Consider the following 27,224-nt stretch of genomic DNA (forward strand, 5'->3'; position numbering starts at 1 on the left):
TAACTCCAGCTGTCAATTCATGGGATTCTTTCTCTATGTCATTGACATCTATCTTTAAGAATATGTTTGCCCATTTCACTAATTTATCTGAAATATAGGAATAGAAAAATTAGTGGATAGCTCATTATCAAGCAATAGGCCTTAATAAGAAAACCAGTAACTTTTTTTTTAATTCAAGAGATTTAATAAGGTTTATCTTATTAAAAAGGAAAAGGTCCAAATTTTAAAAAAGAAATCACCAAGTATCTAGGAAATTTGGTTTATTATAAGATACCCTAAACATTCTTACACTTATAAAATTGATACTGCTACCCACCTGGATGAACTATTTCAAGCATACTCAGCCGTAGTTCTCGGGAAAGTCTCATGGCTCTCTGTCTTTGAAGCTGCAGTTGTAATCTGCGGTCCTCTTCTTCCTTCTGCCTATTTAGCTCCAGTAATATCTTTGCTCGTTTAGATCTGTGATGGAAACAGTAAGTACCATATACACAATTTTCATAAATGCTATGTCCACTCAGAAGTATATGAAAAATGCTTAAACTCATTAATAATCATATAAATACAGACAGAAAAATTTTCTTAACATAATTCCTAGTGTTGTTGGAGTATAATGAAATGAATTTTCACATGCTGTTGCTATATAACCTTCCTGGAGAAATATTTTAAAAACATATCAAAGCCCTAATGTTAACCAATTAATTCCATTTATAATAATTTTCTTAAGTAAAACCTGATATGTGTGTGAAGGTTTATGTTCATAGATGTTCTCCATAGCACTGCAACGTAACAAGTTGAAAACAAACCATATATCCCACAATAGTGAGTTGGATAAATAGTGGTTCATTCACTGGATAGGTACTATGAAAAAAAATTTTTTTTTCAAAGAATTCAGTAACATGGGAATACATCAACCATCGAATGCCAAGTGAAAATAAAATCAGGACATAGAAAAGACCCATATTCTGTTAAAACATACATATTTATAACACCTATATAGGAAAGTAAATGATTAAAAACAAAAATTTCTACAGGGATCTACACTGCATGGAATGATTATGGATGATTTTAATTTTCTTTATATGTTTACCTATTTCTCAATTATTAATGTTACTTTTATAATATGTGACCACAAAATTTTATTTAATTAGTATTTCTGCATTATCTGCTTTTACTCACCAAACTTTCTCCTTAGCCATTTCCAGCTAGGTTTGAATGCTTCCTACATCACTATGTAAGGGGATCACATATATCAGTCTCTAGTAAACATACTATACTCAAAAAGCCTTCAGATAAACATAGAAAAAAGAAATCAAAGAGGATAAGAAGAGAAGCAGAATGCAGTATTTATCTTTATAGACTTAATTTGCATGTACCTCACTGAAGAACATTTGCTGTCTCTTAGATTCTTATAATTAAACTGCCAACAAATGTGGTATCTTGGCTATAGCTTTGTAGTCTTAAAAGGCAGACATAGCCCTGGCTGGTGTAGCTCAGCAGACTGAGCACCAGCCTGGGAACTGGGAGGTCATAGGTTCAATGCCCAGTCAAGACATATTCCTGGATTGTGGGACAATGTTTCTCCCCGTCTCTCTAAAAATAAATAAACAAGAAAAGGCAGACATAATGGTGTAGAGAGGGTTATATTTTTTAACTCAATTTCTTTTGAAAAATCAGGAACAATTAGGCATAAGACAACTTTAAAATAAAATATTTTAAAGTAGAGAAGAACTCATAAAATAATTTTGATAACATTTCATGTTTGTTGTTTTCTTTCAATTTCTTAACTGCTACCAATTATAATTTGTTTTCTTTGGTTTTACACTTAGGCCTAAGTGAGAGGTTATTTGTTTCAAAATGTCTTTCTTGATCATTCCAAGATGGCTGTGAATTGGTAGAAGCTAACACTCACATCCTCTCAGCTCCAAACTGGACTTGTAGTTAAGTTATAGAGCAATCAACCTAAATAACCAACTGAAAGCTGGTTGAACAAAAGTATTATAACCAAGGGTTTACAAAAAAGCCACACAGAGACTATTAGGAAGCATGGAGACATGGAAAGGGCTGGCCCCTGCACCCAAGTGAGGCAGTTGAGAATCTGGAGGGATATCTTGGCTACAAAAGTAGCCCTGAAGAGTGGGGGGTCTCAGCCCCATGCTGGATCCCCAACCCAGAGCACCAGAGCTGTGAAGAAGTGCACCAGAATCAGGAAAAGGAGCTCACATAACATGTGGCAGTGAAAATCAATGGAGGTTCTCTGTCTGCCTAGGAGGGAAGGGAATATACTTGAAACCCAAGTGCTCTCTTAAAGGGCAACACACAGGATCTTGATCTTGGACACTTACCAAGGGCTCTGGTAGAGGGAAGACAACTAAGCACATGTGAGAATTATAAAGAGATCTGCGTGATATGGCCACAAGGAAAGATCTGGAGAGTCAGCCACAGAGGTCTGAGGTCCCTGTGCTGAGTCCCTACCCCATACTACACTCAGACACCATTTTCCCAGGATCGAGCACTCGTATTCTTATAGCACCAGCCTGGGAACTGCATTAACCCATCCTCCAACTACTGTCGGTACCACCCAGCTGAACTCGAGTCCTGCAGGAAGGTCTACCTGTTGGCTGCACACAAGAAGGATGTTTGATGTGCTCTTTTTCTGGAGAAACTCTTGGCAGGCACTCAAGCACTGAGCTGTGTGGCTTTGGAACAGGGGCCATTCTTCTCTTCATTGTGTGCACAGATGTAGCACACAAAAGTGTAACAGGAGACTCATTTGACCTGTCCTACCAACTCCCACTGTCCCATGCTGCTGCACTTGCTCCTGCAGAAGGACTGGCTGGCTGGCTATACCCAAATGGAACCTGTGTTGTACTCCTGCTGGAACAATTAGGGGCAGACTCGAAAAGAGACTCAGTGGAATGGCTCTGGAGTAGGGGTCATTTTTCCGACATTGAGTGATGCTCATGCTACTCCCAAGCATGAGACCCACAAGCCCTGTCTTCCTGACACAAGTTGCCCACCCTATTGAGCGTGTGGCTCATGGAAGAGACTGAAGGCTGTGGCCAGCCTGGGCCCATTCTATAGTCTGTCTTCGGAAGGTTCTTGAGGAAGACCAGTTAACCTCAGCAGATAGTGAAGCAGTGCATGGGTAGAGGCAAATCTTGGGGTGCCTTTGGCCTTTAACTGATCTGCCCCTGCTGCGAAGCTGGGTGAAGCCAACCCTTGTATACAGCTTGGCCCCTCCCATGTGGGTCTCTACTGGCCCAGTAGAGGCAGCTACAGTGAATCACATGATAGCTCCAGATAGGTAGCCAAAGGCTGGTTGTAGGCAGCATCTGACACTGACCTTCCTGCAACCCCACCAAAGTGACCCAGAACCAACACAACCAGTGGTGGGCTTCAGACCACACCAAAGCTCGACCTAACTAACCATACAAGAGAGACACCCAAAGGCAGATCCTGGCAGGCACCAGACCCTGCTAGGGACAATTCTATCTTGGCGGGCAACCCCCGCACAGGGGCTCATACACTGTAACCAAAGTCAATTGTTATAGTCAGCCAGCCTGAAGGTTAACCCTACCCACAAATGGGCCAACAGCATTCAAGACTCAACTATAATAGGAGGGTACACACAACTCACACAAGACACATTCCTGGAGCATCTAGCTCAAGCGAACTGGAAGACTGTGCCACTGAGCCCCACAAGACACCTACAACATAAAACCACAGTAACAAGTTTGGGAGTCATAGCAGATATACATAATGTACTGAGATAAAAAAGCAGAAAATGAGGAAACAAACGTGCCCCAAGTAAAAGAACAGAAATCTCCAGATAAGGAATTAAATGAAATAGAAGCAACAAAGACACCAGATGCAGAGTTCAAAACAATGGTTATAAGGATACTCAAGACCTTAGGGAAAAGTGATCTCAGTGAGAACTTAAAAAAAGAGATAGGAGGCAATAAGAAAGACATAGAAACTATAAAAAAAGAAAAACAGGAATACAATATCTAAAATAAAGAATACACTAGAAAGAATCAACAACAGGTTAGATAAAGCAGAGGACTGAATTAGCAATTTAGAGGACAAGATAACAGAAAACATGCAAGCAGAGCAGGAAAAATAAAAAAGAATTTTAGTAAGTGATTAAAGTGTAAAAGACCTCCAGCACAACATCAATCATAACAGCTTCCACACAATAGGAACACCAGAAGGAAAAAGGAGAGGTCAAGAGATCAAGAATCTGTTTGAAGAAATAATGGCTTAACCTGGTGAATGAAAAAGACATACCTGTTCAAAAAGCACAGAGAGTCCCAATCAAGATGAACCCAAAGAGGCCCACACCAAACACATAAAAATTATAACAGCAAATGTTAAAGACAAAGAAAGAATCTTAAAAGCAGTAAGAGGAAAGTAGTTACTGAAAAGGAGCCCCATAAGACTGTCATCTAATTTCTCAACAGAAACCCTTCAGGCCAGAAGGGACTGGCATGAAATATTCCAAGTAATGAAAAGCAAGGAACTATAACCAAGACTACTCTATCCAGTAAGGCTATCATTTAAAAATTGAAGGTAAAATAAAGAGCTTGCTAAACAAAAAGAAGCTAAAGGAGTTCATTACAACCAAACTAGTCCTACAAGAAAGGTAAAGGGTCTTCTTTAAGAACAAAAAAACCCCCTGAGGAATATTGTTATAAAGAACAAAACAGCAATAAATACATACCTGTAAATAATTTTAAATGTAAACAGATTAAATTCTTCAATCAAAAAACATGGGATTGCTGAATGGATAACAAGACCCATATATGTGCTATTTATAAGAGACCATCTCAGAACAAAAGATAACACACAGGCTGAAAGGGATGAAAAGAAGATTTTGTACATGAAAACATAGCAATACTTATATCAGACAAAACAGACTTCAAAACAAAGGCCATAACAACAGACAAAAAAGACATTACATAATACTAAACACATCAATCCAACAAGAGGATATACCCCTTGTAAACACTGATTAACCCAATACAGGAGTCCCTAAACATGGACTAAAGGGAGAGACTGACAGTAATACAGTCATAGTAGGGGATTTTACCACTCCATGAACATAAGTGGATAGATCTTCCAGACAAAAAAATCAACAAGGAAACAGCAGCCTTAAACGACACACTACACCAGATAGATTTAATTGTTAGTGAAAATGCAGATTGGTGTGGCCACTGTGGAAAGCTGTATAAAGTTTTTTCAAAAAATTAAAAATAGAACTGCCTTCTGACCCAGGAATTTCACTTCTGGGAATATATCCAAAGAAATCTAAAACACTATTTGAAAGAATGTATGTTCCCCTATGTTCATTACATTGTTATTTATAATAGCTAAGATTTGGAAGCAGTCCAAGAGCTCATCAGTGGGCAGGTAGATAAAAAAGCTGTGGTAGATTTACACAATGGACTACTACTTGGCTGTAAAAAAGAGTGAAATCTTACCTTCTGTGACATCATGGATGGACCTGGAGAGTATTACACTAAGTGAAACAAGCCAGTTAGGGAAAGATAAGCACCATATGATCTTACTTGTATGTGACATCTAATGAACAAAATAAACTAATAAAACAGAAACGGATTCATAGCTACAGAGAAGACTGTCAGCTGTCAGAGAAGAGGGCAATTGGGGGTCTGGGTGATAAAGGTGACAGGATTAAGAAAAGTAAACAAACAAAAACTCACATAGAAAACAGTATTGTGTACCAGAGTGAAAAGGGGGATGGGGCAGGTAGAACAGGGTATGGGGGGATAAATGGTGATGGAAGGAGACTTGACATTGGGTAGGGAACACACAATACAATATACAGATGATGTATTATAGAATTGTACACTTAAAACCTATATAATTTTATTAACCAATATCACCCCAATAAATTCATAAAAATTAAAACAAAAAACAAAAAAAACCCCAGAATGTCTTTCTTACCTATATTATCAAAGTAGAGAAGACCTCAAGTGTATGTGTGCCGAAAGGAGAAAGGGTTCTAGAGAGGTTGAAGGGTGAGTTGAATAGTATCTAAGTATTTCTTGCTTCTCCTGAGAGTCAGATCAACTTAAGAACCTTTCTCCTCCCTTCCCAGTAGCTGCTGGAAACATGCATCTCCTATGGAACCTCTGGGAACTTCTAGGTTGTTAGCATGTAGGTAAGAATGTTTTGCCCTTTACCTACTTATGAAGGGTAAAAGAGAACAGACCCTAAAACAGCATCTTCTTCCAAGTTGATGAAAACAAAACAAAAAAAAAACACTTGTTTCTAACTACTAGGTAATTATAGATTACAACATCTATTATGTATTATAATGATTTTTAATATAATAAACATAGAAATCATTAAAACTGCTTCATTAGGACATTTAGTCTGGCAAAAAACCCCTAAGTTTGGGAAACAGCTTAAGCATACAGGTGATGAAATATGGCAAAACTGAAAGACTATGAAGCATATAGGTGAAAGTAAGATATAAACCAACAAGACAGTCAAAAAGTGAGGTTCACTGACTGAAATGACTATAAATTGTAAATATGTTTCTGGATTCATATGATTTAATTTCATGTTTGAAAGCATGCATGTGCACACACACACCACAAACACGTTAGCTCTTAGGTCATTTTATGAAAAAGCCATTCATGATAAAGAATGCATTTCTCATGCAGTCTAGCTTAAAGCTAAATTTTAGTTCACTATTTAAAAATATTTTTTGATAACTTTTATTTTCATTGTTGTTCAAGTACAGTTTTCTGTCTTTTACTCCCATCTCAGCCCACCCCGCCCCATGCTCTCCACCTCCCTCCCATTTCCACCTCCCCCCCCCCGCCCTAGTTTTTGTCCATGTGTCCTTTATACTTGTTCTTGTAAACCCTTCCCCTTTCCCCCTGAAATTCCCTCCCCTCTCTGTTCTGGTCATTTTCAGCCGGTTCTCTATTTCAGTGTCTTTGGTTATATTTTGCTTGTTTCTTTTGTTGTTTAGGTTCCTGTTAAAGGTGAGATCATATGGTATTTTAAAATATTTTTATAACTGAGAAATGCAGCTGCACTAAGAGTTTCAGTTTGCTTGTTTTTTTAAAAAAAACACTGACTTCTGCAACATGCAAGTTTCACTTTAGCAAACTAAAATTTAGCTTTTAGTTACGCTGAACAAAAAAAAGTCACCTCTGAGATGGGTCTATTTAAGTGACCTGAGAGCTAAATCATTTATGTGTGTGTTTTTTTCATTGCCTCTAAGAACCTGATAGGTTAGTCATATCAAAAACTAGGCCATGTCTTCAGCATTTCATTTTTAGTCTACTTGAAATAGACATAAATGATAAACTATATCATATCTCAATAACTTTATCTATTCACACCCTATTTACTGAGAAAAATAAGGTTGACATATTTATACATGTTTTTATTATAACTACATATAAACAATTAATGGCAATTTTTGGTTTAAAGGGTTTAAAAAAATAATCAACTATCACTGGCTCCCCCCATAGGCTTAGACCACAAAAACATCTTGTTAAGTGAATAAGATTGTGTATTTGTTACATTACAGTCTTGTCTTACATTATGTTCTTTGCTTTGAAAGTGCATTTAGTTATTGGAGTGCTGTTACTCAGAAATGTATAGAACAACAATGAAAATAAGAATAAAAGAAACAAATTAGAAAGTTGGGGGAAAAAAAACCCCCAAATCTCTACGTTTTCACTCAGCTATACTTTAATTACGATGTACCTAGACCTCTCGGGTCATTCTTCTCACCCAAATTTTTTTTACCTGAAATTCCTCTGTAAAATAATTACAGCAGATGGAAGCTTCTTTAATCTCTTCCTAGTTTGGAAACCCTTCCAATAAGCTTGAATCAAGCAAGCTGCCTGATGTAGTTTCTGAAATTAAATGCCAGAATTAACTGAGAGTCATCTAAAAAAGACTTGTTTAGTAAGTTTAACTCTTAAACTATCAGGCCTGAGGAAATATTAGTATCATCTCTAATATGTTGGGCATGAGGCAACATTTTCTTAGGCCCATGTCAAGGAAAGTGTATGAATATTAAACCTGACCCCCCAAAGGAGGTATGTTAGGTTCAGGCAATATCTAAAATGTGGATTCAAGGTATGAAGAACTCTGTACAGGCTAAAAAATAAAAATAAAAAAGGTCTGGTGTTAAAATTCAGTCCATAAATAATCCCTTTCCCCATCAAACTATGGCTGCTCTTGATCTTGGGAAATAACTAAAAAAAGGGGGAGAGAGAAAAAAATTAAAGATTCAAGAAGCTACCACTCCAAATTTTGAAATTAAAACATGTACTGAAATGTTAGCAGGTATCATGCGTATCATTTTTTATAAATTAATACCTGTTCTTCTACTTCCTGATGGACCTTAGGGCTTAAAAGGCGAATGAGTTGTCTAAATTCTTGACAAAACTCTGTCCCAGGTTCTTGTTTATTTAGCAGGCTTCTGAGTCCTGAAATGGAATAAAGAAGATACAACTAATACTAATAAAACATGATCTTATTAGCTAATCTGTTAATTTGAGGTTAAAAAGGCTGATTTAGAAACAAAAGAACATAACAAGATTAATCACATGATTTTGTTTTTCCTTATCTCAAAGACTTTTAGAGTAAGGACTTTAGGATACTCCTCTAAGAGTTCTTATGTGCTCTGTCCTAAAAATTCTTGTGCAATCTGATGCAAAATCTGTTTAGTCAATCTCTTTAATTAAAAAAAGGAGAGTGGAATCACTGCAGTAAGTCAAAAAGTAGAGATACATAATTTACTTTCTGTTTTAACATAACTACCTTAAACTGAAATATTTTTAAAAAATTTTAAAAGATTTTATTTATTTATTTTTAGAGAGAGAAGGGAGGGAGAAAGAGAGAGAGAGAGAGAGAAAGAGAGAAAGAGAGAGAGACATCAATGTGCAGTTGCTGGGGGCCATGGCCTGCAAAACCCAAGCATGTGCCCTGACTGGGAATCGAACCTGCGACACTTTGGTTTGCAGCCTGTGCTCAATCCACTGAGCTAAGCCAGCCAGGGCATTGAAATATTTTTTTAAAAGATAACGAATACATACTGAGTAACGCCTACCCAGTGGAAACACTTAAGCAGGTTTAATAATTAGTCATTATTAATTAAAGTTACTGTTAAATAAAAATATACAGTACTGTAAATAACTTGGGACAAATCAATAAGTTCCTGATCAAATAGCATAGAAGTGTTATAACACTAAAATTTTGTACTTTCATTCCAAAATAAAACACAACAGTATGAGGTACAAAGTATGTACAATTTCCAAGGCATGTTGAAATGACATATTATAATGTATATATTCAATGTAAATAAGTAAGCTATAATGGCTTTGGAGTGTACAATTGGGGAAGCCACTATATGAATCTTTCCACAATTCTTACTCTTTTAAGACTGAAGTTCTCAGGGAGTGGGGTGGATGGAGGTGGAAGACGGGATAGGGGGATAAATGATGATGGGGAAAAAAAGACTGAAGTTCTCAGTAGTATTAGTAATTGTAAAATATCTTGAAGAAACTGAGTAAGTTCCACTATTAAAAAAAAGAAAGGTAAGAAGGATTGTTAAGGTGAAATTCCTTTATAATGAACTCTTATGGAATATTTATGTTTCTATAGAAGAAATTACAGATTTAAAAAATGTACATCTGGCACAATACCAACTAGATGGTTTTATTACTGGCACTTTCTCTCCCTCTCTATCCCTATAACACAAAATAATTACAATGTTCACAATAATGACTGGTACAAGGCAAGTCAGTAAAAGTGTACCAACAAGAATTATAAAACAGCCCTGGCTGGTGTGGCTCAGTGGATGGAGTCCCGGCCTGGGAACCAAAGGGTTGCCGATTCGATTCCCAGTCAGGGCATGTGCCTGGGTCGTGGGCCAGGCCCCCAGTAGGGGGCACTCAAGAGGCAACCACACACTGATGTTTCCCTTTCTCCCTCCCTTGCCCTCTCTTTAAAAAAATAAATAAAATCTTAAAAAAAAAATTATAAAAGAACATTTTGGTATTAAATGCATAACATTGCATTCTAATCTTTTAAATTTTCCACGTAATATAATCCCATATAAATGCATATATTTAATAAGCTAGAATCCATTTCCCTACTGTAAGAAAATATACTGTAGTGATTCATGACTCTGGCTAGCAAAGAAATAAAACAAAGCTAACATATAACTTTACTGAAAATTTTTAAAAACTATAATCTTAAATAAATTACCTAACTTTTCTATGTCTCTGTTCCCACTGCTATAAAATAAAGAATAAATAGCCCTCATAGGGTTGTTATGACAATTAGATATTTTAATGCATTTAAAGTATGTAGAATAGAATCTAACACACAGTAAACCTTCAATTAAATGGAAGCTATTATATGAGAATGGTAATACATTAAGCCCTTTCCACCTTACATTTTCTGACTTTCTATTCACATATACATTTGATTTAGCAGTGAGGGAAATGTTTTGTTTTTGAGGAATGTTTTTTTAGCAGTGAAGGAGTTAAAGAATAATTATTAATTGATGTAAAGATCAAAAGTGCGGTCAATTGTCAAGCACAGCTCTGTTTTCCCCAGTAAAGTGAGTCTTGGTAAGGTCACTAATCTGTTTGGTCATAATTTTATAACACTATATAATACATTCAATACACAACATTTTTGTCAGAGAGAAAGTAAATATTAATTGTCAACTCATCAACAATGTACCATATGCTGTCTGTGAAGACAGGAAGACAGTTTAATTACATACTTTTTCCTCAAATGGTTATCTGTTGTGATAGGGTTTCATTTGCACATTTCGATTATTGCCTTTTTCAATAAAAATGTTATTTTTTCAAATCTCAAGAACAGAAAGAATAAATGTACTACCTTTGTAGCAGGCACTTAGTCTTAGTAAAATCAAAATTTCCTGATGGGATTGTGCCATCAACAGTAGCAGCTTTGTAGCAGTATTTCTCATGACGGGACTAAGAGTTGATAAAAGCTTGAAAATAACTTCATCTAGAATTGAATGCAGTGTTTTTGCTTCTATTCTGAGTAAATCACCACTAATAAAACAAAAGAAAAAAAAGAAAAAATGTACCATTACTAATTGATATATACATATCACAACAAATTAAAGATAAAATGTTCAGCAACTTGATGCCTGACTGGCCTGATCCAAGAAGATAACCATTTTTTAAAATATATAGCTTAGTTCCAATAATGCAACACAATAATTAATATTTACTGAATTCATACTACGTCTAAGGCACCATGATAGGTAAAATAGGGAATACAAAGTAGCCAGAGGCCCTCTCCTCAGAAAAACATACAACCAAATTGTGGAGTAAAGATAAATGTGTAAAATATTAAACAGATGACTCAAAAGCTTCAAGACAACAATAAGAAAACCACAAGACAATAGTATATGGTTCATTGCTTAATGATGTATGGAGACAAAAATGCTTGACTGTACTAGCTAGAAACTCCAGTACAATGTTCAGAAATGGCATTGTTCAGAGTGGGCATTCTTGTCTTGGTCAATATTACAAGGAAAGCATTTAGTAATTTACCATTAAGAATCTCAACTGTAGGTTTCTCCTAGATGTCCTTCAGCAGGTTGAGGAAGTACAACTTTCTATTACTACTTTGCTAACAGTTGTTTTGTTTTAAACTGAATTTACTGAGGTAATCTTGGTTAATGAAATTATATAGGTTTCAGTTGTACGATTCTATAATAAATAATCTGTATATTGTATTGTGTGTTCTCCACCCAAGGTCAAGTCTCCTTCCATCACCATTTAACCCATCATACCCTCTTTTATCTTTCCCAAACCCCCTCTCCCTCTGGTAATCATCCTATTGTTGTCTGTGTCTATGAGGCTTTTTCTGGGGGTGGGAGGCTTAATCCCATTACTTTTTCCAGTCCCCAAACTCCCTTCCCATCTGACAGCTGTCAGTCTGTTTTCTGTATCTATGAGTCTGTTTCCACTGTATTTATTTTGATAAACACATAAAAGTGAAATCATATGGTACTTGTTTTTCTCTAAATGGCCTATTTCACACAGAATGACACTCTCCAGGACCATCCAAGACACTACAGAAGGTAAGATCTCATTCTTTTTTACAGATGAGTAATATTCACATTGTGTAAATGCACCACAGTTGTTTTATCACTCATCTACTGATGGGCACCTGGGCTGCTTCTAAATCTTGGCTATTGTAAACAATGCTGTAGTGAATATAGGGGTGCATATATTCTTTCAAATTAGTGTTTCAGGTTTCTTCAGCTATAATCCCAGAAATGGAATTTCTTGCGTCATAAAGCAATTCCATTTTTAAGTTTTGCAGGTAACTCCATACTGCCTTCCACAGTGGCTGCACCATTCTGCATGCCCACCAACAGTGCACTAGGGTTCCCTTTTATCCATATACTTGCCTACACTTGTTTGCTAATTTATTAATGACAGACATTCTGATAGGCATGAGATATCTCACTGTGGTTTTAATTTGCATTTATCTGATGATTAGCGACAATGAGCATCTTGCATGTCTATTAGCCATCTGCACGATCTCTGCAGAAGTGTCAGTTCAGGTCCTTTGCCCATTTTTATATCAGTTTCTTTTTTCTTGGTATTGAGTTTTATAAGTTCCTTACAAATTTTGGATATTGACCCACTATCAGATATATCACTGATGAATTCATTCTCCCATTCAGTGGGTTTTCTCTTCATTTTGTTGATGGTTTCCTTTGCTATGCAAAAACTTTTCAGTTTGATGGTGGTCACATTTATTTTTTCTTTTGTTTCCCTTGCCCATGAAGATATATCAGAAAAAATATTTCTATGAGAAATGTTTGAGATTTTACTGCCTATATTTTCTCCTAGCGTTTTTATGGTTTCAAGTCTTACATTTAAGTCTTTCATCCATTTTGAGTTTTTCTTGTGTATGGTTTAAGGTGGTGTAGTTTCACTTTTTTTGCATGTTATCTGTCAAATTTTACCAATACCATTTACTGAAAAGACTGTCTTTACCCCTCTGCATATTCTTGCCTGCTTTGTCAAATATTAATTGACCATATAGGCATGGGTTTATTTCTTGGCTCTCTATCCCGTTCCATTGGTCTATATGTCTGTTTTTATGTGAGTACTATGCTGTTTTGATTACTATAGCCTTGTAGTATAGTTTGATACCAGATAGTGTGATTCCTTCAACTTTGTTCTTTCTGTGGCTAGTTGGGGTCTATTGTAGTTCCATATAAATTTTTGGATTATTTCTTCTAGTTCTGTAAAATATGCCATTGGTATCTCAATAGGAATTGCACTGAATCTATAGATTGTTTTGGGTAGTATGGACATTTTAATGATACTAATTTCTCCTATCTGTGAACATGATACATGCGTTCACTTATTTGTATCATCTTTAATTTCTTTCTTCAGTGTCTTATTTTCCCAGTAAATCTTTTAGATCTTTGGCTAAATTTATTCCTAAATTTACATTTTTTTCATGCAAAGTAAATGGGATTGTTTTCTTAGATTCCCTTTGTGATAGTTTGTTATTGGTGTATAAACTGCAACTGATTTCTGAATACTTATTTTTCATCCTGCTACTTTACTGAATTCATGTATCAATTCTAATAGATTTTATTTAAAATGTTCGATTTATTTAATTTTAGAGAGAGGGGAAAGGACAGAAAAAGAGGAGGAGATAAACATCAATATGCAGTTGCCTCTCACACATGCCCAACAGGGGACCTGGCCCACAACCCAGGCATGTGCCCTGACTGGAAATCAAACCAGTGACCCTTTGGTTTGCAGGCTGGCACTCAATCCACTGAGCCATATCCGCCTGGGCAGTTTTTTGATCGAAGCTTTAGGGTTCTCTCTATACAGTATCATGTCATTTGCAAGTAATTACAGTTTTATTTCCTCCTTTCTAATTAGGATGCCTTTTATTTCTTCTTCTCGTCAGATTGCTGTGGCTATGACTTCCAGAACTATGTTGAATAAGAGTGGTGAAAGTGGACACGCCTGTCTTGTTCTTGACCTTAAGAGGAATGCTTGCAGTTTTTACCTATTGAGTATGATGTTGGCTGTGGGTTTGTCATATATGGCCTCTACTATGTTGAGGTATGTTCCCTCTTTTCTCAGTTTGCTGACAGTTTTGATCATAAGTGGTGTTAGATTCTATCAAATGCTTTTTCTGCATCTATTTGTATGATCTCATGGTTTCTATCCTTCATTTTGCTTATGTGGTATATCATGTTTATTATTTGTGGATACTGTAGCAACCAGCCCTGAAATAAATAGCACCTGATCATTGTGTATGATCTTTTCAGTGTGTTGCTAGATCCGGTTTGCTAATATTTTGTTGACAACTTTAGCATTCAGCAGGGATATTGATCTATAATTTTCCTTTTTGTAGTGTCTTTGTCCAGTTTTGAAATTATGATAATGCAGGCCTCATAAAATGAGTTTGGAGTTTCTTCCACTTGAATTTTTTGGAATACTTTGAGAAAGAGAGGCGTTAATTCTTCTTTGAACGTTTGGTCAAATTCACCTGTGAAGCCAAGTGGTCCAGGACTTTTGTTTATTGGATTTTTTTTTTTTTTTACTGCTTCAATTTCATTAGGTGTAATCTGTCTATTCAAATTCTCTGATTCTTCCTGATTTAATTTTGGAAGATTGTATGTTTTTAGGAGTTTATTCATTTCATCCAGATTTTCCAGATTTCATCAGGTTGTCCCAATCTTTTTGGCATATAGTTGTTTGTATTCTTTTCTTAGAATCCTTTATATTTCTTTGGTATCAGTTGTTACTTCTGTTTCATTCTCTTTCATTTCTGATTTTATTTGGTGTCCTCTCTCTCTCTGATCTGATTAGAAGTTTGCCAATCTTTGACAAGTAATACAGTCATAGTAAGGGATTTTAATCCCCATTGATATCAATGGATAGATCTTCCAAACAGAACATAAAAAAGACCTAGACCTAGCTGGTGTGGCTCAGTGGTTGAGTGCCAGTCTGTGAATCAAAGGGAGGTGGGTTTGATTCCCAGCCTAGGACACAAGCCTGGGTTGCGGGCCAGGTCCCCAGTAAGGGGTGCATGAGAGGAAACCACACATTGATGTTTCTCTCCCTTTTTCTCCCTCCCTTCCCTTCTCTAAAAAAATACATTAAATAAAATCTTGTTTTAATATTGTCTTTTTCTTAAAAAAAAAAAAAAGAAGAAAAGAAACAAGAAAACTTCTGCCTTAAATGACACATAGAGCAGATGGATTTAATTTATATATTCAGAGCACTTCACCCCAAAGCAGTAGCATATACATTTTTTAAGTGCCCATGAAACATTTTATATCATAGACCACATGTTAGACTACAAAACAAGCCTCAATACATTTAAGACTGAAATCATATCAAGCATCTTCTCTGACCAAAGTGCTATGAAATTAGAAGTCATTCACAAGAAAAAAATAATAAACAGTGGGGAAGGATGGATGGGTGGGTGGGCTGGGATGGTAGTAAAAGACAGAAAACTGTACTTAACAATTAAAATAAAATTTTTAAAAATATACTCAATAAAAGCCATTGAAATTGTAAAAAAAAATAAAATGTTACATGGACAACAATAACAACAACAACAAACTGAAAAACACACAAAGACATGGAGGATAAATAACATGTTACTAAACAATGAACGGGTTTAAAATGAAATAAAGGAAGAAATCAAGAGACACTCTGAAACAAATAAAAATGAGAATACAATAACCCAAAACATGAAACACAATGAAAGCAGTCCTAGTAGGGAAATTCATAGCATTATAGCCTATTTTAAGAAACAAGAAAAACCTTAAGTAAACCATCTAACTTTACTGTTAAAGGACCTAGAAAAAGAACAAAGTGCAAAGTGAGTAGAAGAAAGGAAATAATAAAGATCAGACCAGAAATAAATAAAATAGAGTCTAAAAAAATAGAAAACATCAATGAAACCAAGGGCTGGTTCTTTGCAGTTTTTCTTTTTTCAAAAATCAGGAATAAATGTTGAATTTATCAAATACTTCTTCTCCATCTATTAATATGATACGTTTTTCCTTTTCTGGTTTGTAACTATGATGAATTATATTGATTTACTTTAGAATATTATACTAGTCCTGAATTCTTGGGCTAAACCCAACTTATTCAAGTTGTATTGACTTTTTAATATAGTTGGGTTCAACTTGCTAATTTTTGTTTATAATATTCTGCACCTCTGTTCCTTAATATATTGATGAGTAGTTTTCTCGTGTCTTTGTCTGGTTTTGGTATCAAGGTATTGCTGACCTCATATAATGATTTTGGAAGTATTTCTTCCTCTTCAATTTCCTGGAAGAATTTGTTTAGGATCATTTAGTCCTTAAATGTTTAGTAGAATTTATCAGTGAAGAAACTGTCTAGTCCTAGAGTTATTTTTGTGAAAAGTGTTTCAGTTACAAATTCAATTTTTTTTAGTTATAGGGATATTTAGGTTATCTATGGTTTCTTGATGAGTTTTGGTAGTTTGTGTTTTTCAACTAACTTGTCTGTTTCATCTAGACAAAGTTGTTTCATATTATTCCCTTGTACTTTAAATATCTATAGACTCTACCATCTTATCTCAAATTCCTGATATTAGCAGTCTGCATTCTCTTCCCCCCATGATCAGTCTTGTTACATGTTTATTAATTTCATTAGATCTTCTCAAAGAACCAGCATATAGTTTCAGTGATTTTCTCTATATTTTTGTTTACTATTTTATTTCTTCTTTGATTTTTATCATTTTCTTTCTTTTGCTTACTTTGAGTTTAATTCCCTCTTTTCTTAGTTTCTTAAAGAGAAAGCCAAGGTCAATGATTTGACACTTTTCCAATACAGGCATTTAGTGGTATAAGTGATATAAATTTTTCCGTTGACATTATACTGTTATACTAGTCCTGAATTCCTGGGATAAAGTCCTGATTTAATTTAGATGCCTCCCCCCAAATATGGACATGTTGTGTTTTCATTTCCATTCATTTAAAAATAATTTCAAACTTAATTTCTGATTTCTTCTTTGTCCTTTGGGTTATTGCATTACTATTTCCCAAATGTTTGGGGATTTTTTTTAGAGATCTTCTTGGTGTTAATTTCCATTTTAATTCCATTGAGGGCAGTATGAGTTAAACAGTTTTGTTTATTGGAATTTGTTCCCCCCCATTGTCTATCTTTGTTAATGTTTATTTGTATTTGAAAATAGGCATTTGCTGTTGTTTGGTAGTTTCTGACAATGTCAATCAGGTCAAATTAGTTAATATTGTTGTTCAAATATTCTGCAGTCATAATAATTTTTTCTCTTCTTATTCTATTAACTATTAGTATAGTTAATAGACATCTATTGACTATATACACATCTATTGACTATTGGGTATACTGACATCTTTCACTTTAACTGAAGATTTGTCTATTTGTTCTTGAAGTTCTATCAATTTTTTAAGTGCATTTTGGAGCTCTGCTATTAGGTCAATAAATATTTTCTTGATGAATTGAGTTATTATTATGAAATAATTTTATCACTAATGATATTCTTTACTGTGAAACTTACTTCTTCTGATATTAATGTAGGCATTCTGGCTGCCTTTTGACTGGTATATCTATTTAGCATGGTATATCTATTTTCATCCTTTTACTTTTAAGTATATAGCCAACTGCATGCTTCCATTTCTCTCCTTCCAGCATTTGTTACTGTTGTAATACATTTTACTAACACATATGTTATAAAACCCCAAATACATTACTATTTTTATGCGAGCAAATGTTATTGTATATTATAAGAAAAATAATCTTAACCAGTTACCTATAAATACCATTTCTGATATTCTTCATTTTTTGTGTAAACCTACTTTCCTTCTGGCTGCAGGACTTACTTAAAACATTTCTTTAAATGTGGGTCTGCTGCTGACTTCTGAAAAAATATTTTGCCTTTATGTAAACATATTTTCACCGAGGATAAAATTTTAGCTTGACAGTATTTTCTTTCAGTATTTTAAAAATGTTGCCCTACAAACATCCAATTAAAAAATAAATAAGCCACAGGGGTGTAGTGTACAGTACAGGGAATATGTCAGCAATATATAATAACTTTGCACAGTGACAGCTGGTTACTAGACTGATCACCGTGATTATACTGTAAGGTATATAAATGTCCAATCTCTCTTGTACACTTGAAATTAACGATATTGTATGTCATTTATACTTTTATAAAAAAAATTTAAAAGATATACAAACATTGCTCAACTATCTTTTTCTTCAGTTGTTTCTGATAAAAATGTTACTGTAATTCCTCATCTTCATTCCTCTGTATATGATACCTTTTTCCCTCTGGCTGCTTTTAATATTTTTTCTTTTCACAGTTTAAAAACTTTGGTTACAACATGCCTTGGTGTAGAATTTTCTTCACATTTATTTGTCCTTGGGGTTTCATGAGCTTCTTGAGTGCAAGATTATGGTTTTCATCGAATTTGGAAAATTTTCAGCAACCATTACTTTGAATATTTTCTTCTGACTCTACAATCTCTTTTAGATACTCTGATTATACCATATAAAGCTATTTGAAATAGTACTACAGATCAATGATGTTCCCTGTCTCCTTCTTTCCCATTTTTGATTACTTTTTTCCATTTCATTTTGGATAGTTTCTACTGCTATGTCTTCAAATCCACTAATCTCTTTCCATGTTAATCTGCTATTAATCCAATCCAGTGTATTTTCATTTCATTTTGTGTCTTATATATGTCTCTATTAAATATCTTGAACAAATGAAACATAGCTATAATAACTATTCTAATGTCCTTGCCTGTTTGTATATGTTAGTCTTGATCAACTGATTCTTCTCATTAGGGGTTCTGTTGTTCTGCTTGTTTGTATGCCTGGTACTTGTATGAATTTTATCTCATTGGATGATAGATATTTTTGTATTTCTAAAAATATTTTTAAGTTTTCTTTCAGTTAGAGATTTTCAAGAGCCATTTTAGCAAAACTGGTAACAATTCTGACCAAAACAAAAAAACAGAAATGTTTTGTAAAAACCAAGTCATCTGCTGATCTGTATTGTTTTATAGCATAATTGTAATTGTAGATTCTATCTGAACATCATCAGTTTGCAGTGACTATAAGAAGTGATCACCTTCTCTTCCAAAGGAAGAGAAAAGAGATTAAAGCAAAGATTACCTGATAGCACAAGTGGGACTCCCTCATCCTTTTGAAGTCAAATCAAAGCATTACCATTTCTGCTAAATTTCCTGCCCTGTGTACTTTACAATAAAGATTCTAAGAAGTAGGCAATTTCAACAAGATGTAGTTAAAAATTAATTGAAAATAATTTGATTCTTTTGGGTCCTGCTTTTATTTTGTTTGGATGGTCCGGAATAGAGCTCGGTCTAGTGATAATTATCCCCCACTACCAAGGTAAAATCTTCTTGAGTACTCTACACAATGGTCCATAATTCATGAGATTTTCCAGTTTGGCTGTTGGAATCAAGTAGTATTCTTGGCTCTGTGTGACTTTCTGATACTGCCCCTTTTAATTCTTTTGGATGGTTTTCCCTTGCATTGGGTAGTTTCCTAGAACATATGTGCTCATCAGCAGTCTACTGAATAATGGAAGGGAACTCTCTGAAGAGGTCTAGAGTTGTCTCTCTATGTGGCTCTCTCTTCTATGATACTCTGTCTTATGAACTCTAGCCATTTTGTTTTCCCCAGACTCTCAGCTCTATCTCTTCAATTTGGCCTGGCTGGAATACCCCTCCCTGCATTACTTTGTTCATTCCTTTTTCTCAGGGCTCACTTCCTTTCATTGACTGAAATCCAGTTTCTTGAAGACTGTTTTTCATGTTTTACCTGGTGTTTTTTTTTTTTTCCCGAGTGATAGGGTAAATTCATTCTATTATTCCATCCTGATCCCAAGTGAAATCCTGATGATTTTATTCATTAGTTTTTAAAAACCATTCCCCTGGTAGCAGTGCCCAAGGCCAAAATGTTATTACTTGTAGTTGGATTACTATGGTTTCTTCCTCTAATTGCTTTCTTGGTCTAGAGTTTTATCCCCAATAAATCTTTCCTCCACAGTGACCAGAGTGACGTTAAGTGAAATATAATCTGACCATTTTTATTCACTTTAAAAACCTTTCAATGGTCACCATTTCCCACAGAATAAGACTAGTGTCCTTAACACAGCATATAAACTCTTCATGATTTAAGTCTCTGCAGAACTTGTTAACCACTTCCACATACCAAATTTTAAATGCTGGCAACAATGAACTATACCTACTCTTCACCCTCGGTATGTTTTTACTTATCTCTGTGTATTTGCTTATGTTGTTACATCTGACTAGACATACTTTTCTTCCTTGTTAGCTAATTTCTCATTCTTAAAGTTTCATCTCAGTTGTTACCTTCTCCAGCAAGCATCACCCCTCAGTTTAGGTTAGAATCTCCTCTAACCAAACACTTGTGCACACCTTTAACATTGCAACTTAATACACTATATTATAATATGTTCATGTGTTGCTCTCTTCCATTATATTGTAAGTTACTTGAAGACAAGGTTTATATCTTAATCAATTTAGTAAGCCTAACACACACACACAGTGGGCACATAGTAGATGCTTAATAAATCCACAATGAACTGAAAAAAATCAATTATTTCAACTGTGTATACTGTGAATTCCATTTTAATTTGGGGAGATTGCTTATTGCTTCTTTTATGCCCTTCCATAGCACCTGGTACAATGCTAGGCATTTTGTGATCTTAAAATTTTACTTTACAAATGACAGTAATTTTTTTCACAAACTGTGAGATCTGGAATAAAACCTTAAGCTCTCAAATAAGATGGCAATTTAATAATAAATTTTTAGTGTTTCAATGTATTTTACATTTATTTTTCTAAAAGACACTGGTAATAAGCGTCATGTACAATCCACATGCAATTAATTTAAACAAAACTGGAATAAATTGGTATTGCTTCTAATAAAAAATAAAAATTATAAGTATTTTGTAAAACCAAGTCACCTGTTGATGTGTAATATGTTCTGTACCATAGTCATGACTGTAGATCCTATTTGAACATTATCAGTTTGCAGTAAGTGCAAGAAATGATCACTTTGTAGTACTAAAGAGAGAAAAAGAAAAATTAAAACAAAGATTCCATGATGACACAATTGAGATTTGCTTGTCCTTTCCAAACCAAATCAAAGTATGACTATTTCTGCTAAACTTCCTGCCTGTGTGAAATTAACAATAAAGAGAATTTTTGAGATAGGCAATTTCAATAACCATAAATAAGTGATTCCATTTTTTAAATCCTTACTCAAGGACATGCCCACAGATTTTAGAGAGAGGGAGAGAAATACTGATGTGACAAATATTGACTGGCCACTTCCCACAAGTGCCCCAACTGGGGACCAAACCCACAACCCAGGCACGTGCCCTGACCAGGAATCAAACCTACGATGCCTCAGTCTATAGGACAATGCACCAACCAATGGAGTCACAATGACCAAGGTATTCATTCCATTTCTATGAACAATTATGATAAACAGTCAGAGAGCATCCGCAAATACTAAGCTAAGAATCTCTTATCTCCCCTTAAATAAAATATATCTTAAATTTGAATCTTTTTCTAGTAGTGAATTTCAGTGAATAAAACCAAATTTTTTTGTGAGGAGAAACTATGAAAATGGTACATATGAATATAATCACATCCTTAAAAAAATTTAAGCCCTAGCTGGCGTAGCTCAGTGGATTGAGCTCGGACTGTGAATCAAAGTGTCACAGGTTCGATTCCCAGCCAGGGTACATGCCTGGGTTGCAGGCCATGCCTCCCAGCAACTGCAGATTGATGTTTCTCTCTCTCTCTCTTTCTCTAAACATAAATAAATAAAACCTTTAAAAAATTTTAATTGTTATAAAATGTATCAAGCTTGCTAATATTTTGTTTTAAAAAATAATATAATCATTAAGAACAAAATAACATTTGCTTTTATTAGTTAATAATTTTTAGGTTCTCAGCAGCCAGTTATGAAGACTTGGCATTGAATGTTTACTGCCAAGTTGACTACCTCTGGGAACATTCATTTCTTCACTAGAAACAGCAGCTGTCTCACAGACTACTGTAGAATGTCCCAGAACAGGGTAGGTTCCCAATAAATCTTAGTTTCTATTTCCTTCTCCACTAACTAATCAGAATTTTAATTAAGGCAGAATCAGTTATGTGGCAAGGAAGAACTGTGAACACTCCCTTAGTTTCTACAAAACTAACTCCTTTCCTCTTTCTATCTCCGGAGGGAACATATTTGATTTCTTTCACATATTGACTAGTGTGCTTCATGTCTGTTTACATAGTCTGTATTTCAATATTTCACTAGACGTCACTTTTAAAATAATTAACAACCTCAAAAAACAATTCCACTACAATTAAATATTTCTGTGGCTTATTTTCTAGGGCTTCAATAGTAAAAAAAAAAATATTTTAAGTAGCTGGTATAAGTATATTACTACATTTTTACCTACTTAAAGATGTTTTACTAACTCTTTAATTAACTTTGAATTCACTGAAATCATGTAATATATGAGGTCTGTCCAGAAAAAGTCCAGCCATTGCTAATATAATGAGAACAGTTTGTACCACATTGATGTAACCTGGTAGCCAAGGAGAGTGGACTAGACTGCACATGCGTGAATGATGACAACTTCACTGTACTAGTCAGTCCGGTGATAGACGCCAGTGAGTGAGCATGTGTACTGTGTGGCCATTGCCTTCAAAATGACTGAGTAAGTAGAGCAATGAATCTGCATCAAATTTTGCATTAAGCTAGAACATTCCTCTGTGGAAACTATTCAGAAGATTCCAAAGGCCACAGCTGTGAGCAACTAGTAATTGGAGCTTCATCATGACAATGCACCTGCTCATGCATCACATCTCATGCAGAGGTTTTTGGCAAAACATCAAATTGCCCAGGTGACTCAGCCCCCCTACAGCCCAGAGTTGGTGTCCTGCGATTTCTGACTTTTCCCAAAACTAAAATCACCTTTGAAAGGAAAAAGATTTCAGATCATCAACAAGATTCAGGAATATATGATGGGGCAGCTGGTGACAAATGAAAGAACTGTGTGAGGTCCGAAGGTGCCTACTGTTAAGGGGACTGAGGCATCACTGTCCTATGTACAATGTTTCCTGTATCTTCTTCAATAAATGTCTCTATTTTTCATATTACATGGGTGGATACCTTCTGGACAGACCTTATATACTGTGTATATTAATTTATCTTTTTTTATATTGGGAAAAGTATGCTAAAATAATTTGTCATTCTATTTTATTTTTATATTGTTTATCTTATAACATATTACTATGCAACTTATTTTTGGAGACCGTATTTTGTTTTTCAAGTGTAGTCAGATAACGATTTACTCCCTGAAACAAAAACTAATACTTTTGTATATTTCTTTATTTAAGTCAACTTTTTATGATGAAAGTTTCAAACATATATGAGTTTAGAAAATAGTATAACTGCCTTGCATGTACCAGTTATTTAACTTTACAATGATCTTCATTCATTGGACAAACTTGCTTCACCGGTTACCCCATCTTTTTCCTATCTCTCATTTAATTTTGAAGTAAATCCAAGACATTGATTCATTTAATCTACAAATATTTCAATATATATTCACAAAAGAAATGAATTATTAAACAATAAAATACAACCATTATCTAACCTAAATAATCATAATTCCTTAATTTTATCAGATATTCAGTTAGTGCTCCAATTTCCAGTTGCGTTGTGACTTTTTAAAAGTTTGTTTGAATTAAGATCTAAGTAAGATACCACACATTGTAACTAATTATATTTCAACTTCTTTTAATCTGTGGATTCCTCCTCTACCCTTTTATTTCCCTAGAAATGGGTTTGTTGGTGAAACTATGTCAATTGTTGTATGAGCTTCCCACAGTGTTTTTGACAGTTGCATTTCTGGGGTATAATTTGTTTCACCTTCTATAAAGTAATAGCTGAGCTAGAGGATTGAAAAGATGCATGTTTGAATTTTTGTCATATATATTTCTTATATGAGGTTATACCAAGCCATTAGGAGGCACTTAGTTTCTGGTTATACCTCCTTCTGAGATATAGACAGTGACAAATGATTAATTTCTAAATCTGTTAATTCACTAAGAGTTGCAAAATAGTGCTAGTCATCATTCCTTTTCCATTTATTAGTTGGAATACTTTACAAAGAGAAATTCTCATCAATATGTTAGAAAAAGGCAAGATAAATGCTGGTGTCTCCATTTACCAAAATGAATTGGTTCCCTAGTAGACTCTAATGGTAATTTTTAGAAAGTCTCATTATATTTGATGTGTTTTAATCAACTGTAGTTATCATCCTGATTGCTGTTCAAATTTCCCATTTTTGACTAGTAGAAACTTCCTTAGTTTGGCTCCTAAATCCTCTTCACAGAATTCTAATACACTTTGATTGCTTCCTTTCTATCTGGTATTCTAGTTATTTCAGTTTTACCTTGCATATTTTCTACTCCAGACCTACAGCCAGCCATTTCTCCAAGCAGCTGATTCTTGTTAGAGAGGAAAGATTACTAAAGTTCCTACTTTGTACCACCTTATTTTTGCATTTGAACTTCACAATTGCTTAATTTAGTTTTAGTACCTATTTATTGACATTTAAATCTACAAATCTGAATTATAATGTCATGTTATAGTTATTATTTTTAAAAAGGAATATGGCCTATGTTTTAAACTAGTCAAGTATTTTCTCTCTTGCTGTCTCTGTTTTTACGAGGTCTTTCACATCCCACCATAGTGAGTCTAACTACTTTATATTGTATTTTTGGTAAAACAGTTCTTTAAATTGGAGACTTTATAATAATATTCATGCCATAATGGGAAATGAGTAGATAATGGTTTTTGTTTTTCCAAAAGGAAGCATCTAAGCATGTTCCTTAGCTCTATAGGCATATAACTACCAAGAGTATTAGTTATACTAACTGAAAGTATCAACAGTTGCCTTGGGAAAATGGGATATAGAGTGAAGCAACAAGACCAGAGATTGTGTTTCTTGTTTAATAATCCTTACAAACTATTTGTTCTTTAAATTATGTGTGTGGATAATTCTAAAAGAAAAGATTAAATTAAAAATAGAAATACAGTTCAAATTTCAATTTCTAAAATATATCAATGTTCTTATATAGTTCTATTCACCTCAGAATAAATCTTTCAAGAAGATGGAAATGCTGCCATAATTATCATTAAGGATTATTTTTCAGCATTAAGAAAACATAATATAATACTAACATATATAGTTCTCAATGTAAGTGTAGAAATATCCTATAACTTTCAAATTAAAATGTCATTATATAAAAGCTTACTTTACATGAATAGTTAGTCTATGAGTTAAATTATATCTACTCTGTACACAGGGATTTCTCTCACACTAAGTCTAAAATACAACTGTAATCTTTGAAACTTAAAAAAATGTCCTCTCTACACTAAATTATCAAAATTATCATTAATTCCTATCTTGGACTTGCTAAATAGAAAAAGCTCAGGAAAAAGTTGTATTTTAGCAATTGTCCCCTTAATATAATATTCACATTGTTAATGTTGGCTATTTAAAGCTGGAATGTCCAAATGGGCTCTTATTTTCTTGTATGTGGGGTTATTTCAACATGGGTTCACTTAACTATGGTTATGTGTATAGTTAATGAAGTATGTATTTTTTTTTAGAAAAAAAGATCAAACTGTCAGCAGATGACTTTATAATGACTATCAGTTACATTAAATATTTGTTGTCTTACCATTTTGGATAAGTTGAACATGGCCTCCCACTAGCCAGAAGAGAGAATCAGTCACAATTTGGAAAAAGTGTAGTAATTCATCTTTTTCTTCACCCTTAATACATACAAAAAAATACCAATTGACTTTTCTATAATTGCTTTATTTAAAAGAGAAAGCACTACTTCTCTCTGAGGAATTAGAGAGCTTGGTTTCTGGATCTAACAACTACTTATGAGGTAAGTAATCTTGAAGCCATTACTTAATAAAACTTGTGCTTACAGGCTAGTAGTACCTATTCTACTTACTAGAAATGGTTGTTACCCAGAGGTCAAAGACAACGATAACGTAAAAACTGCAATAGCTATGTGTGAGAATCAGCTGTGGAGCTTTTTAAATATATTATGCACATGCAATTCTGTCACTTACTGGCCATGTAACTTTAGAGTAAGTTGTATAAAGGCCAGTAATCTTTTCCATGTCCTGAATAAACATTTGTACTGAGCACTAAAATAATAATGACAACAGCAAAAAGATTATGATTGCTATGATTATTCTTCATAATGATGAAAGCATATTTTTTCCTATTATTATAGCACACGGTTAGATATGTGCTTAAATAGAAATATGCTGACTTACAGTAAATAAAAAAGAAAGAAATATCACATTAGATCAAGAATTTCTTTAGTCTAATAATCTGCCTTTGCTGGTTTTACCAAAAGACACAGCAGGTAATCCTCACTGTTGTCTGTCTCAAAGGATAGTGCTGGGCTCCTAGATTTCCTACTTTCCTTAAAAAACCCATTAGATGATGTTACCCAGAAATGTATGGCTTCTGAGACTGGTTAACACAATTTATCATTAAATCACTTCAAAATTCTCCCATAGGAGTTTTACTATTCTTATATATCATATGTATTATATATTCTTATATAATACATTCTTATACAGATAATATATATTATTCATTAGTTTAGGCCAGAAGGTCCTGTGTATGTCCTGTCATGTGATCTACTAAAAAAATCTGATTGGGAAAGACCTAATAAATACAGTTTTCTTATCGCATCTTTTTTATCCCCCTTTTTAATTTTGCCCTATAGTTAAGTAGACTTCTTTTTCTATAGCTCTCTCTTTGATGTATGTACTAAACAGTTTTTTCTCATATATTATCATGCATCTTTTTATTAAAAAATTTATTATGTTAGTATTAAAATAAGCTTTAGACACATCATCCTTTTCTCACCATTAAAATAGGACCACTTGAGGCAATTATTCTGAAATCTATAAATGTGCTTATAGAGTGCACTGAAAAGCTAAGCATGTCAACATCTGTTAGGCTTTTGCTTTTTATCATAAAATGAGCAAAAGTAG

The 27,224-nt window shown here is 34.2% G+C and overlaps 1 protein-coding gene across 4 annotated transcripts in view; it reads right to left on the minus strand.

The window, feature by feature from the left end:
• Positions 1-27,224, minus strand: part of IQCB1 (IQ motif containing B1) — a 51,595-nt gene that overhangs the window by 13,754 nt on the left and 10,617 nt on the right. For all 4 annotated transcript variants that reach the window (XM_045851354.1, XM_045851352.1, XM_045851353.1 and 1 more), the window contains 6 exons: positions 25,877-25,970; positions 21,079-21,178; positions 10,909-11,087; positions 8,371-8,480; positions 7,792-7,901; positions 317-459 (listed from right to left, as the gene is read on the minus strand). In XM_045851354.1, the coding sequence (XP_045707310.1) occupies positions 317-459; positions 7,792-7,901; positions 8,371-8,480; positions 10,909-11,087; positions 21,079-21,178; positions 25,877-25,970 (736 nt within the window). The remainder of the gene's footprint in view (positions 1-316; positions 460-7,791; positions 7,902-8,370; positions 8,481-10,908; positions 11,088-21,078; positions 21,179-25,876; positions 25,971-27,224) is intronic.

Source organism: Phyllostomus hastatus, unplaced genomic scaffold (assembly GCF_019186645.2).
Source record: "Phyllostomus hastatus isolate PE091 unplaced genomic scaffold, TTU_PhHast_1.1 phas_contig_86, whole genome shotgun sequence".
Taxonomy (NCBI): Eukaryota; Metazoa; Chordata; class Mammalia; order Chiroptera; family Phyllostomidae; genus Phyllostomus; species Phyllostomus hastatus.